This window comes from Arvicanthis niloticus, chromosome 2 (genome assembly GCF_011762505.2).
Source record: "Arvicanthis niloticus isolate mArvNil1 chromosome 2, mArvNil1.pat.X, whole genome shotgun sequence".
Classification (NCBI taxonomy): Eukaryota; Metazoa; Chordata; class Mammalia; order Rodentia; family Muridae; genus Arvicanthis; species Arvicanthis niloticus.
In genome coordinates this window covers 75504883-75520241 of record NC_047659.1, presented here as the reverse complement: position 1 = coordinate 75520241, position 15359 = coordinate 75504883, and the positions used below count along the sequence as shown (strand labels likewise).

Here is a 15359-nt window from a genome sequence, read left to right as displayed (position 1 = left end):
TGGATCAAATAGATTAATCTATCATAGAATTCTGCTTCTCATGTTACCATAAGATACTAAGTAAGAGGTTTTTCCCCCCTAGAGAAAATTGTGTCTCAGATATGCCCAATAGGTTCTAATTATTCTAATTAGAAATTCAATCTATTAATTGGGTTTTGAAAATTTATGAATAGCCATTGGATACCTAACAAGAATCAGAATACCGCGTAGGGGAAAGACTTGCTTAGATTTTGTAGTATTTGCTGTGGTATTTCTCTTCCTCGTACTTCAGCATAATTTTCTAAGACTGTCTTGTATTCCTTGTTGCTTCATGGGTATCCAATTTCCTTTCATTTCCAGAGATGCACTCAAGTTAGTTGAGCTGAAACAGATGGGCAAGATTACTGAATTCAGACCAGCCCCATCTCCTCCATCCACTCTTTCAGCATCTGTGCCTCCTCCGGCCACTGCTGGGCTATCTTACCCTCGGCCAATGATCCCACCAGTATCCATCCCTGGGCAACCTAATGCAGTGGTAAGGTCTTCTTAGTAAAACTGTTATGGTCTGTGTGTGAGAAAGAAAATAAAAGCAAGTACTGTGTGCTTTATAGGTACTTTTTAAATAAATCCATTTTAATAAGCTGTAAATATAGAGAGTACCCACAATTGGTTTTCTTATAGATTTTATAACACAAATGGAACTGTTTGTATGGCACTCTCTTCCAAAGAGGATTGTGATTTGGCTTCATTTTACCATGTAGTCATGGTACTTTTCCTTGGATGTAAGAATAATTCATAGTTCCTTTTTATGGTTATATTTGGTTTTTGTTAAAGGAATTAAGAGCTATTAAGAATTTATCATACTACATGATACACTTTCTTCCTCTGAGACAGCTGTGTTCCAGCTGTTTTGTTCGTCTGTTTAACCCATTTTTCTTCCGTGTGTCTTTAAATAGGAAAGTAAACACACCACTTCCATTAATAAAGAAGATTATTCATTACCATGCTTGGAAAGGACTGAGAACTAAGAGTTTCACAGGCAGCATTTCTTATGAACATTAATAGTATACTGTCTACATAAAAATTTAGTGTGTCAAATCTTCCTCAAAGTAGGCTGTAGAGGATTTGTCAAAGTAGGAGGACAATAAATCTTTCAAATGCTCACAGAGTACAGAGAGCATGTGCTCCATGCAATCAGAACATTTTGCTAACAGAAGTGTTCTTCAAATATCATTTGTAAAAGGAAAAATAAATTATAGGGGTGAACGTAATTCCATCCAAGAGTAGAATAAAAGATGAGAACAGGATTAAGTGTAATTGGATGTCCATACCTTTACAAAATAATTTATATTAAAATTAAAGAAAGATTTTTTATCTCATTTATAGTTTATACTTTGAATTCTTAGGAAATAAGATACTCATGATTATTTTTAAATCACAGAAATGCATAGTCATTGACCGATTATCCCTTATGTAAAATGTTGCCTTTTTTTTACACTATGTGGTTTTTATAAGACTTGCCTGTAGTCAGCATTTGTAATAAAAACCGCTTATAGGCTGTCCGAATAGATAGCTAGGTTATTTCTTTTTATGTTCTCATAATCAACATACCTGTGCATACATGAGCATATACGCATTGCACATATGTACATAGTAATACGTTTCTCCTATACTCAACATGCCTGTGTATATGTGTGGGTATACACAGTATGTATGTATACAGTGATGATAGGCTGGTTTCCTTTTAGTTGCCTTAAACTTGCTAATACAGAATGTCTCGTTCAGAATTAAAATTTAAATTTTGCTATTTTTTCTATAGTTGTATAAACTCAAGTCAAATACTTAGATTTCTTATATTTTCCCTTTGTATAAAGAATTTTAATAGTACTTTTCTTAAACTAATCTTTTATATAATTACTAAGTCTCTTAGAATTTCAGATAGGTAGTGGTTTCATCTATTTTTCCATTTATGTTATATGTTTTAATGGACAAATTGCCTCTTTCTTTTTTGTGGGGGGCAGGGTACATTCACTGAAATTCCTGCCAGCAATATGCGAAGAGTTATTGCCAAGAGGTTAACTGAATCAAAAAGTACGGTGCCTCATGCCTATGCTACTGCTGACTGTGACCTTGGAGCCGTTTTAAAGGTTAGACGAGATCTGGTCAAAGGTCAGTAAAGTTGACTTTACTCACTGAAGAATAAATTCTAATCTCATGTTCATAAACTTCTTTGTTAAAATGTACTTTGTGTAGTCTTTAATTTTATTTCATGTCCTGACTGTGCTCTACTCCAGCTTGTTCTAGCACAGGAGAGAGAATTGTTTTTTCTCTACATGAAATAGCTGGGTAGCATAATACTGAGTTAATCACATTTCCTACTTTATATACTATAAGGACTTATGTTCTTTCTTGCTCTCAGTCAAACATCTTCTCTGTGTGGTTTCCACCTAGTCATTCAGTTGGCGTTCATCCATTCTCGGCCACACATGGAGCCTGCCAGTAGTCTTGTGGGTCACACACTGCCCTGTGGTTGTTTTCCTAAGTAAAAGTAGGCTTTATAGTTTTGCTTCTTTAGCTTAGATTTTCTGGTTGGTCAGTCGGTCGGTTTTGAAAGGAACAGATGAATGCCTTGCTCAGGCTAAATGCTTATCTTGAATACCTTTTGGTAATATTAGCTGGACAAGTGAAGGTCTTAACAAAGCTCTTAACTGATTAAAGAGTGCATGGATTGTAAGTATGTCTTAGCATTTTATAGTTGTGTATTCAAAACACATTTTCAGATTAATAAATTGAATTGTCTCCCCAAACACATTTCAAAATCAAGTTTCAGAGAGGTGTGGATTTGTTAGCATGAAGATCTTATCTTAACCTTACCCATCCTTTTGTTGTTTCTTGCCTTATTGCACTGGCTATAAATGCCAGAGGTGTAGATATGTGTCCCTTGTGTGTTCTGTATTTTGAAACATTCAGTCTGTAGCATTTGCAGTAAGTCTTTTATAGATCTTTTTCAGGTTGAGGAAATTCCCATTCTCTGATTCTGAGAATTTTAAGCATGAGCAGATGCTGAAATTTTGTCAAAATGTTCTCTCTCTCTCTCTTTTTTTTTTCATCTTTGAGATACTCTTTCTCTTTTGGTTAAGATTACCATTGGTTGAATGTCAATTGTTGAATCAACCCAATATTTCTCATACCAAGCTTTTTCACGTGTTGTTTGATTTTATTAACCTTTTGTTAAGATTCTTTACACTGGCTGAGTGTTAGTGGACTATGTATAATTGCATGTATGCCCATAAGAAATACTGCCTTTCTGCTTTCTTTCCTTGGTTCCTTTGTATTCCCAGCGTTCATCTTCAGATTTTGTAGAAGAGTTAGAAAATGTTTTTTCCTCCTATACTCTATGGAATGTTTAGTGAGTAGGATTTTCTTTTTAATGTTGATAGAGTTTAGGAGTGAAACTGTCTATGTCTGGGATTTTAATTGATACTTGGGGTTTGCTTGGTTGGTTAGTGAGTTGGTTAGTTGGTTGGTTGGATGTTCCAGTAAGTTCTGTCTGTGTAGCCCACAGAGATTCATTCACAGAGATTCATGATTGTCCTATTCCTGCTCTCCAGTGCTAGAATTATAGGTGTACATTACCCTATTCAGTTTCTTAGCTATGTGTTAATTACAGTGATCAGGATTTGAAATTTTCCATACTATAGAATTTTTAAAAAGTACTTGAGGTGAAGTCACCTTTGTATACATTAGATTTGAGAGGCCTTGCTTTGGAGGTAGGAGCATCTATGTGAAACTGGATTCTGAAGCTCTGAGTGTGTAAGGTTAGAAATAGAACTTTGGAGGTATGTTAACCATCTTCTAAATGGCATTAGAACCACCAATCTGAAGGTTCCTGTCTGGGTTGCAGGAACATGGAGAGGAGGGGCTGAGAGTAAAAGAGTAGACAGAGAAGAGAAAAAAAACTGGGTGAGTCTCAGCAACCAAGAAAGCCAGTGAGTGTAAGTGTTGATGGGAAGAAAGTGATGAAGTGCAGGGTGCTTCTTTGGGCTGCAGCACGAAGAGGACAGACTTCTGCGTGAGGGTGATGGACTTGGGTGTGGCCAGAGGCTGGTGTATGGTTGCTGTGGCACTGAGGTAAAAGCAACTCCCATTTAATACTTAAAGGTGCTTGAGTTTGTCTTAAACTCTTTGTCATGCTCTCTATTAGATAAAGGGGAAGTTTAAACACCTTTACAAATACAGTCGTCTACTTGATATACTTACATACTCCACTCTTCTAATATTATCAGTGTATTACAAAATGTGCACAGAACAAAAACATTTGAAAATGAAGACGACTGCTGTTCAAGTACAGAGATTGTTTGCCCTGTAGAGCCTTGGTGGTTGGGACTTCTATTTGGTTGTAGTTGTACTGTGCTTTCCAGTTCATGTGTATGATTGTTGAATGCCTTCACAAAATGCTAATCAGGGCTTAAAAATGAACTTTTTGATGGGAAGAATCCTGATAATTGAATGCAAGGCCTGAGCATGGTAAGCACAGGTTACCTGTAGGCTATACCCACCCTACAAGTAAGCAGTGCACTCTTCCTTAGCTCTGTGTGTAGGACTTCATGCAATCCACATGTTTTCCTTGTTTTCCTAACCAAGGAAACATGCGTCACAAAGCAAACAGACTGGTGCTTTTCATCGCCGTGTTCCAGACTTGTCCATAATCTGCATGTTTGATATCACAAGGGTCAGTGTTAAAGTATTACAAATACTGGTTTTAATATACTTATTCTTCTTTCAGATGACATTAAAGTCTCAGTAAATGACTTTATCATCAGAGCAGCAGCTGTTACTCTTAAAGTAAGTGGCCAAACCAAAGTAATTGTGGCATTTAAATTAAGATGTGTATAATTTTATTGCTAAAATATCCTATTATTTAGTTTAGTTGGTTTACAGTAACTGAAAATCAAAAGAGTTCCCAAAGTAATTATAGTAGAATAAAGAGCATCTGTTCTATCCACACTGATTCCTTGTTCTCAGAGAAGAGCCAGCCAGCACTGGAGATGAGAGATAGTCAATAGAAGCCTGCATCACCTCTGCTGCTACTTTACAGTTACCTGGGGCCTGGTCAAAATGAAATCTGGCTCTCTTTTTTTATCTTTACCTGTCCACACTTTAAGTAATTAATAGGGATTTACACAATTCTCTATTAAAAATAACTAGATCTAGTTGAATTTGATGAAATCTTGGTGCTTTCTCCTTCACCTTTGTAGATATTGCTGTGCCTGAATTTGCAGTCTTCTCTTCACTTTTAAAGTGTGTATTTCCCCAGAAGGTTCCTTGCCTCATGCAGTTGCCCAAATATATAAGCCAGGAGCCTCTGTGCTTGTCCAGGTTGATGTTGCCTGGGATGCTCTAAGCGCCACCTTGCTTATATGGTTGCCAGCTTGTTTTCCCCAGTTACTTATTATTATATATGTTTCTTTCTTTTCTTAGGTCTGTTTGGTTAGAAAACTTGAATGTGGAATTCATTTTAATAATTCTTTAAAAGGGTTAAGAGTTTGAATATTGTTTTGAATTTAACTTAGATCATGCCCCATGGTTCTTTATTATGTATTCATTAATTAAATGTCATTTCAACGTAGTCTTCCCTTTTGGAGGTTTTACCTGTTCTTGTTTTTTGTTAAGATTTCATTTTTGGTGTGTTTGTGTCTGTGTTTCATATATGGGCTTGTACACATGTGTGTGTGTGTGTGTGCTCATGGACTCCAGAAGTGGGCTTCAGATCCCTTAGAGCTGGAGTTACAGGTAGCTGCAAGGTGCCTGATCCAGATGCTGGGAATCAAACATTGATCAACCTGGCCATCCACCTAGCCCCTTGTTCTTTATATTTTGTATGATCTGAAGAATTTGGGATCTTTTGAGGGATTGCGTCTTTGATTTTACTATTTTATCATTGTGGCATTGTTGTTAGTGAACAACTACAGAGAAATTCTAAGAATAATTGGCTGATTACAAGGTAAAGGAATAAAACAAGACTCTATTAAATAGAGTGCAGACCTCATTCTCACAGAATGCAGAAGTGACGTGGGACAAACAGAGCAGAATCGGGCTGTGCTTTGCCATTGGTAAATGACATTCCTGGACTCTTGATCTTACTCTGCAGAAATCACGGAATTTCTGAGAAGAGAAATTGGCTTTTGGTTTCTGTGTTCAGCCCCAGTTTTACCCTGTGATATTTGGCAACATCAATACACACCGTCCAGGCATTTAGCCATTTTGATCTTTTCATTCTTCAGGGTAGTTCTCTCTCTATGTTAAGTCTGTACCTGTGTGGCTAATATCTGTCTCCTGTTTGTGATGCTTGGGAAATTGGTTTTAAATAGAAGGCTCATTTACTGAGGGCTTGTTAATATGTATTTCAGAGTTGTGCAGTTAAATGTCACTACTGTTTTCTGCTACCCTGTCCCCTTCAAGTTCATATTGGCCATGCAGTTCAAAACATGTATATCATCAGGATTTTCTTAGTTGTGCATACTGCTGTAAAGTGTTTGTTCTTCCCAGACATGAACAATAATCAATGTTCATTTTTTTTCCAAACCAAAGTTTTATGTATTTCCTTCTGTCTAATTTTATTCACATGAGCAATAATATAAGTCACATTTCTCTGACTATAATCTTGGTCTTATATCTGCTTTATAGTCTATATATTGAATATAATCTGCTTCCTTCATAGCATCTTTTTTTTCTGCTTACAGCAAATGCCTGGGGTTAATGTCACCTGGGATGGAGAAGGCCCAAAGCAGCTGCCCTCTGTTGACATTTCCGTGGCTGTGGCAACAGATAAAGGTTTAATTACACCAATCATAAAAGATGCAGCCGCTAAGGGCATACAGGAGATCGCTGACTCTGTAAAGGTATGTGTCCAGAAGACTGCTTTCAAACTGTTGACTGTTCTTTCATCTTAGCACCTGCTAAGAGGCTGTGTGTGCATGCATGTTGTGTGTGTGTGTGTGTGTGTGGTTTCTGTGCAGAGGAGGGGTGATCCCAGGTACTTATTAAGGTTTTCAGTTTTTAATCAAGGCATCTAAAGGACTATTTAATATTCAAAAACTCTAAAATTAATATGTACATAAATTAGAGGTCCGCTTCATTTATGTTCTGTGCAAAAGCTTAATTTCCAAAGTCCAAAATTTAGTCTTAAAAATTGTCTTGGTTAGGGTTTCTATTTGCTATGACCAAACACCATGACCAAAAAGCAAGCTGGGAAGGAAAGGGTATATTGGATTATACTTCCACAGCACTGTTTACCTTGAAGAAAATCAAGACAGGAGTTCAAACAGGGAAGGATCCTTGAGGCAGAAGATGATATAAAGACCATAGACGTGCTGCTTACTGGCTTGCTTAGCCTGCTTTCTTATAGAACTTAGGACCGCCAGCCCAAGGATGGCATCACCCACAATGAGCTGGGCCTTCCCCATCAATAAAATGCTTTACAGCTGAACTTATTGAGGCATTTTCTCAATTAAGGTTTCTTCCTTTCAGATAACTCAAGTGTGTGTCAACGTGACATAAGACTAGCCAGCATGATGTTATTTCAGGTAGATTTTAAATTTTAAATTTGTAAATTAAGACCACTAAAAGTAATTAGCATTCCAAAGGGATTCCTGAATGTCTTTAAAAAACAATTTTTAAAGTTGCAATATGAAGGCTTTTTTTTGTTGTTGTTGTTGTTTTTTGTTTTTTTGTCACTAGCACATAACCACATTACAAAGTAGGAATACATGCCAGCCAACTTTGACAGCCACTGTAATGCCTAAGGCCATTTTTTGGCAGAAGTATCACACTAAAGTGTTTCTATTGAAACTTTAATATCTTTAAAGATTAAGATGCAACAGTTTTTCTTAATTGATAAGTTGTACTAATTAGGTCAGTTAAAAGTCAAAGTTAATAGTGTGGTTTTCTGGGATATAACATAAGGTGTTTCTTTTGACCCACAAGGGATACATTCTAAAGAACCCTCCGAGATGCTAGAAAACACTCTATATGTACTTTTCCCTGTACATACAGACCTGTGCAGAGCTCAGTTTATGAATCAGGCACATTACAAGTTTTACATAACAATAAAGTAGAACAGTTATAACGATTCAGTGTGATAAAGTTGCCAGCATCATTATTCTTGCCCATTGGAAACATTTAAGTATGAACTGGGTGAACATGAGCACTGTGGTGATGCCAGGAGAGTTGATCTGGTTGAGAGAGCTGCTTGGTGTGAATAGCATGCGAAAGCTGGACCAGGAGGCAGTATGTGCTTTCATCATGCTACTCAGAAAAGCATGTAATTTCAAACTTACTATTCATATCTAGAACTTTCCATTTAATATTGTCAGCCTGGGGTTGACAATTTCAGGGTAACTGAAATACCACAAAGTGAAGCTACAGGTCCAGGGGATACTATTCATGAATTTTAGGTGTCAAGGATTTTTAGCACCATTGAGAAGCATGTACTTCAGTGTTCAAGGTGAAAGGAGACTAAGTGTTGAAGTAACATTTTTAAAATCTTAGGTGGAAGTTACTGATCTGTAGAGCAGGGATTTTCCAATCTTGATGTACATTAAATTTTAACTATTACAGGTTTCAGTGGTTCTGAGCAGTTTTTTACTACTATAACACCATGTCATTAAAATGGCTATGCTTGCATTCTCTGGTCTTTGCATTTGAAAGAACCTTGGTTTAAGAGGGAGCAGTTCCCACAGTCTCCCAGCACCTTTGTTGAGGTGTTGAGGTTTGTTGAGCACTAGCTAAGGGTACTGCTGCTCTAGCGCAGACAGCATGCCACTCTGAGTCTTTGGAGTGCCAGGCATAAACTGGGTGCTGTGTCTAATCTCATTGGTCATGGTGCTTCAGCTGCTGCTCCTCTATTGGTAGTAAGTGTACTTACTCCTCTGTGCTTTCTTGTTGAACTTGACTTCTTACCCTCCAGAAAAGGTAAACAAGCCATGTCCCCATTTTAGAAGAAAGTTCCTGTACAGTTGCCATTTTGTTATCACTTGTTATACATGAAGATTTTATACTGTGTCTTATTCAAAAGTATAATGCTTTGAACAGTTTGAACAGAAAAACATTAGAGTGATTTTAATTCTAGAAGTATAATCATTTTGTGACTATGTAGACTAATCTGTCTATCTTTTAAATGAATGTTTTGTGAGCTTTTTAAAGAATTCTAAAGGTATTTGTATAACTAACAGTAACAACAGTGACTGTAATAAAAACAAACAGGCATCCTATGTATCAGCTGTTTGTTTGTTTGAAAGAAGTCTGTTTATATAGTCTTGATTTGATTTAGGCTGTCTTAGAAGACCAGACTGGCCTCAAGCTCACTGAGATCTACCTACTTCTGCCTCCCAAGTATTGAGACCAACAGTATGTACACCACCACCATGCTAGCCCTGTGTGTCAGCCTTTGCTGTAAGCCAATCATAAATATTAAATCTCTTCAGTCCTCTTTAAAGATACTTTATCAGGGACAAAACAATAATTTTACGGAATTGATAAACTAATAAGGAAAACACTTAAATAATTTGTTTAAACTTCTGTGCTGTTAAGTGGTGGATTTCTTATTCAACCCTGTCAGCTGGGCTCTATAGAGTAGAGCCTGTGCTCTCAACAGCCAAGTATTACACTTCCCACTGAGTTGTTTGGTGCTAGTAGTGAGGCCGTTACTCCTCTAAATCAGTGATGTTTTCTAAAACAAGCAAACAAAATCCCATATTCCAAATTTAAGGAATGAATGGGTGGAGGATAGCTGAAGAATTAGCAGTTAGACCACACACATGGCAATGACTTGATTGGCAACAAAGAAGAAAAGGAATGGAGCTTTTCAGCTGTGGAGCTTGGAGCTGTGTGCAGCTGTGGAGCTTGAAGCTGTGTGCAGCTGTGGAGCTTGAAGCTGTGTGCAGCTCTGGTGCTTGGGGCTGTGTGCAGCTGTGGAGCTTGAAGCTGTGTGCAGCTGTGGTGCCTGGGGCTGTGTGCAGCTGTGGTGCCTGGAGCTGTGTGCAGCTGTGGTGCCTGGGGCTGTGTGCAGCTGTGGTGCCTGGGGCTGTGTGCAGCTGTGGTGCCTGGGGCTGTGTGCAGCTGTGGTGCCTGGGGCTGTGTGCAGCTGTGGTGCCTGGGGCTGTGTGCAGCTGTGGTGCCTGGGGCTGTGTGCAGCTGTGGTGCCTGGGGCTGTGTGCAGCTGTGGTGCCTGGGGCTGTGTGCAGCTGTGGTGCCTGGGGCTGTATGCAGCTGTGGAGCTTGGAGCTGTGTGCAGCTGTGGTGCCTGGGGCTGTGTGCAGCTGTGGTGCCTGGGGCTGTGTGCAGCTGTGGTGCTTGGGGCTGTGTGCAGCTGTGGTGCTTGGGGCTGTGTGCAGCTGTGGTGCTCTGGTGGTAGACAGATCTGTAAGTCAGGATTAATGACTAAGACAAAGTTAAGAACAGAGAGCTCTGAGTTACCAGTCATCCACTGAAGATGCAGTAAGGCCTTGCAGGAATGTGAGATCGGGACTTCAGGCACCCAGCGAGCAAGCTGTGAGGAGACTAATGCTCAGGCTGGCCAGAAAGGAAACATATTTTTGGAATGGGGCCTGGATCTTTGCCAGGTTGGCTCAGGATTTATGCTGGCAGTGCATAGCTTCCCCTGGAGCCTTGCTTTGGCTGTCTCTTTCTCAGTGTTTTGTCTCAGTTGCAGCTTTACCTTCACAGACCTTCTGTATCTTCCATGGCTTATACATTTCCCTATCCTGTGTTCTCAGGGTATCCCTTGTTGCCTCACTCTCAAAGTCACTAGTTCAATTCTGTGTGCTGTGTTCTATCTGATATTAACTACCTTGTTCATTGACATGGATCCAGTTCTAGAGTGCTTGGGAATACATTAAGTGTTCAGAGAATTTGTGTTTTTAGTAAAACTTGCTGGTAAAATCTGTGGACCTCTGTCTGAGTCACTTCTTAATAATCCCAAAGACATTAGTGTTGGGTTAAAGACAGGTTACAGCCAAAATCAAATCTGTGAAACACTGTCACTACATGATTTATATGTATTTTATAGAGTTACTATATACATTATATGCAATTATTATATTTATATATAGTAGCAAACCCTAGGTCTTGCACTATCCTTATTTCTTCACTAAAAGACAGAAGCAGGCTTATCCTTATAATTGATGAAACATGTGCAATACTATAATTTTTTCAAAACCTACTGGATTGACAAGAATGCCTTTTTTAAGCTTTATGAGGAGTGTATACAGTGTTGTATAGGAGGCATGGAACCATTGCACAGCAAATGGCAAACCAAGAGCTTCAAAGCTTTTCAGGGAACTTTGTAGTGCTTTAACTTCTTAGATTGTCTGTTCTCGAGCTTCCTGTAATTAGTCAGATGAATGTTTAAATATCTAGCACTCGCCCTGCGCTCCAGACAAGGGTATGCCCTGTACAGTAATTCCAGTGACACATTAACTGTGACATGATTGTGTTGTATTGCTGTACTCTGTCCTTTCCTCAGGTTCTGTCAAAGAAAGCAAGAGATGGAAAATTGATGCCGGAGGAGTACCAAGGAGGATCTTTTAGGTAAGATGTAAATTCTTAATTATCAGTAGCATCAAGCAAGTAGAATAAGACTTACTTGGTCCATGTCAACCTTTTCTCGTGTATTTGTTGAAGACATTTTTAAAATTCTTCAACCTATATTTTTAAAATATAGGTTCAGTATCATGTACCTTTATTTAGATAGCAGGACATGAGAAAGTATTGTTCTTAGTAGTTAGGCTTTCCTATCATAGCTAAAGGAGCCTGTTGGTTTTGAAATGAGCATTCTTTTTATTGGCTGTTAGCTATCCTAAAATGACATCCACATTCTTAAGCTTTTATTTTTTTTACTTACTTTATAAACAAGGTAGGTTTATAAACCTCAGCCATTTCCTTCTTGTGATTATTATTAGTAGTATTTTATTATTATCCTAAATAATCTCTGTGCTGACATATCCATATTGGTCTTACTCCCTGTAGGTATTACAGTGCTTTCAAAACTGATGCTATTACAATATTACAATGCATCACGCACATGCTTGCCATTGTCTTATGGGGCCTAATTTGTCGTGTGGTCCTAAAAGTAGAATTTCTGGATTCAAAACTTTGACAGATTTTGCCAAAGAGTTTTCCAAAATGGTTGCACTGATTTTCACTTCCCTCGTCATTGTATGGAGTCCCAGTGTTATATGTTCTTGACAGCATTTTAATAGTAGGCTTTAAATTTGACTATTTCTTGGGATTTTGTGATCAGAAACATGCCAAGGAATAGTGCTGGACACCTTTTTAGTATGTCAGTTATTTGGTTGTCTGGTAGTTCATCAGATGAAGGCAGTGTTAAGGTCTGGCATCTGCTCTGTAAAACCATTTGGTAGGCCTTAGCATGTGCATATGCACAGCCCATGTAAGATGCATATACAGGTGGCTCCCGAGCCCTCATCCTTGCTTCTGCTCTCCTGCTAATGTTTTAATGGACAGAAACTCTGCAAGTGAATTTCTGTTTGCCAAAGGTTTTCCTCCTGGTTGGTGATATCTGTCTTGTCAGGAGCTCTGACCTTTCTAGTGAAGCTCTTCTGGGTTGTCATGAGACATTGCCATTCTCTTTTCTGAAATAGATTGCCATGTGCTGTAAAGTAGAAGTCAAGGATCTTTCTTTCCTATAAAAACATGAAATCAGCCCAGGGCTGTCACTGGAAGGTTTCTCCCCATAGCAAGGGGAAGATGACATGGCTGTCTTATTCAGCTTCCATGTCAAGTTTTGCATTGTGTCTGGCTCTTGCTCAGTTTGCAGTGAAACCTAACTGTCAGATGTTTGTAAGAAGACCTTCCAGCTTTGTTTACACTCATGATTATCTTTTCTGGCTCCATATATACCAACAAATTTTAGAGTCTGTTTGATTTTCAAACACAGACACACAGCATATGCCTAGCTGAGATTTTGATTGGGATTCCTCACTAAATTTGGCAACTCAGCCATTGTCAAGTATTTCTGTTTTTTTTTTTCATTTGTTTTATACCTTTCTTCATGGCGGTCATAGATATTCTTTAAGTCTCCTACCTAATATCTGTCTTTTGGCATTATGCTAAATGATACTATTTTCAGGTTTCATAGTTAAATGTTAATAACTTACATAAAATATAATTATCTTGATCTTTTACCTGGCAACATGAATTCACTTATTTAGTTTCTGTGTAGAACTTTAGCTTTTCATCATGAGTTCATCTGTAAACCCTAACAGCTTCGTTCCTTATCTTCACTAGTCACACCTTACATTTCCTTTCTGGCCGGATGTCATTGATGAGGACCTCCAGTTGAGTACTCACTGTTCGATAATACTTGTGATATTTATAAGTATGCTGACAGACATGTTCTTTGGCTTTGAGTAGCATAGCATGAGGCTCTGTAATAAAGTACAGATGCAAATTCAGACCATGCCATTCAGCAGTTTTTTTTCTCCCTTCTCTAGTATTTCCAACTTGGGGATGTTTGGCATCGATGAGTTCACTGCAGTCATTAACCCGCCTCAGGCCTGCATCTTGGCAGTTGGGAGATTCCGCCCAGTGCTGAAGCTCACTGAGGATGAAGAGGGGAACCCCCAACTTCAGCAGCACCAGCTTATAACTGTTACAATGTCAAGTGACAGCCGAGTGGTTGATGATGAACTAGCTACCAAGTTTCTTGAAACTTTCAAAGCAAACCTAGAGAATCCCCTGCGACTTGCGTAGCCTTCAGAGACCAGTCACTTGATTGGGTGTTCAGTATGGAGTAGATGAAGTGCGTATTTATTAAAGGTGAAAGCTTTTGTCCTGAGCTGTCTTCCTCTCCCCAGTATGTTTACTGTAGAAATGTGTGATGGCAAATTGTGACTAATAAAGAACATTTGGTTAGTCAGATCCACTTTTAACCTCTGGTGCTGTACAGAAGGCATTAAACTAATGTAAATCACATCGTATGTTTGGTTCATTTGAAATTTGGAATAATTGTGAATGTATGATATTGTAAAATTAAATATATATATACTGTCCCTTAATCGTATTGAAGTTATAATTAGGCTTCAAAGAGATGCCTGTCTATATTGGGTCCTCTCTTTTTTTTAATAAGCAGTGCTCTTGATATACTTGAACAATTTAATATGTACAGTTAGTTTATTCTGGATTAGTACATAAGTACATTTTATTGGGGTTGTGACAACATTATTAAACTTTTGTGTATATAAAGCCAGGTGTCTTAGCTATATGTGTTTCTAGTGTTACTTTTCACTTCTTTGACACTGTGAAGCTCTAAGAATACAATAGAAATGAAGACATAGGAAAGAGTTGTTTGCTCAGAGACCTGACATTATAAAGTTGGGGAAGCAGCTGGGTTTGTACCTGTAACCTCAGCATTTGAGAGACTGAGAAAGGAGGCCCTCTTTGAGGCTAGCTGGGCTGCACAGTGAGGCCCTGTCTCAGCGGAGGCCAGGAGAGTGTTTTACTTGAAAAGCTGTAGTTGATCTCAACTTTAGCAGTGAGCACTTCACTTTCATGCTGAATTGGAATATATTGAAATAATTGTTTTCTCTTACCACACATTGTAAGTTTGTATTGTTTTAAATACAGTGTTTGCTAAAGCATTGTAATCAACTTTGTATTGTACAATCAACTATGAGGAAATAAAAAAAAAAAATCCTAGTCTACTTTAATATAACATGCAAAATAGAAAAGTGGCAAATAAGCTCACCACAGTGGCTACTAGTACTACAGTCCTAGTACTGGGACACTAAAGCAGGAGTCTCATGAGTTCAAGGCTAGCCAGAGCTAGAGTGAGACCCTCTGTTTCACAAGAGAGAAGACCTAGGAAGGAGAACAGATGGGAAATAGTTCTCATTTAGTCCATCAGTTGGATCAAATTGTCCCTTATTATCAGTAATGTTAGAACTGCTTCTCTCTGTTGGCAGCACTGGCAAGATAATGATATTTAAATGAGATGGTAATGAATGGTAATTTAATTCACCAGTTGCAGAAAGTTTCTCCTTAGTGTCAGTTGACATAAATCACCAGAAGAAAGACTCCATAGTACAAGTTGTGTTGAGTATGACATGATGAACTATAGCCCTAACAAAAGAGCCTTCAAAAATAATTAGTGCCCCAGTATATCTCTTGTTAAGAAAATATTTAATTCAGTTGTTCAGTTTTAACAAGCCATTTTAAAGTGGACTCTTCAAACTTTTGTCAGATTAACTTAAAATTATTACCAAGCACCATTTTCAAAATAGCTTTTATACTTGGCATTATTTTCAAGGTTAGTTTGACTGAAACGTTTTTAATATTGTGTAAGTGTATGTATGTCCTTG

The 15359-nt window shown here is 38.2% G+C and overlaps 1 protein-coding gene across 1 annotated transcript in view; it reads left to right on the top strand.

The window, feature by feature from the left end:
* Nucleotides 1–14697, top strand: part of Pdhx (pyruvate dehydrogenase complex component X) — a 54436-nt gene extending 39739 nt beyond the window's left edge. The window contains exons 6-11 of the mRNA XM_034495104.2: nucleotides 340–514; nucleotides 2001–2148; nucleotides 4766–4824; nucleotides 6723–6881; nucleotides 11504–11568; nucleotides 13494–14697. Coding sequence (XP_034350995.1) covers nucleotides 340–514; nucleotides 2001–2148; nucleotides 4766–4824; nucleotides 6723–6881; nucleotides 11504–11568; nucleotides 13494–13752 — 865 coding nt within the window. The 3' untranslated portion in view covers nucleotides 13753–14697. The remainder of the gene's footprint in view (nucleotides 1–339; nucleotides 515–2000; nucleotides 2149–4765; nucleotides 4825–6722; nucleotides 6882–11503; nucleotides 11569–13493) is intronic.
* Nucleotides 14698–15359: the final 662 nt, after the last annotated feature.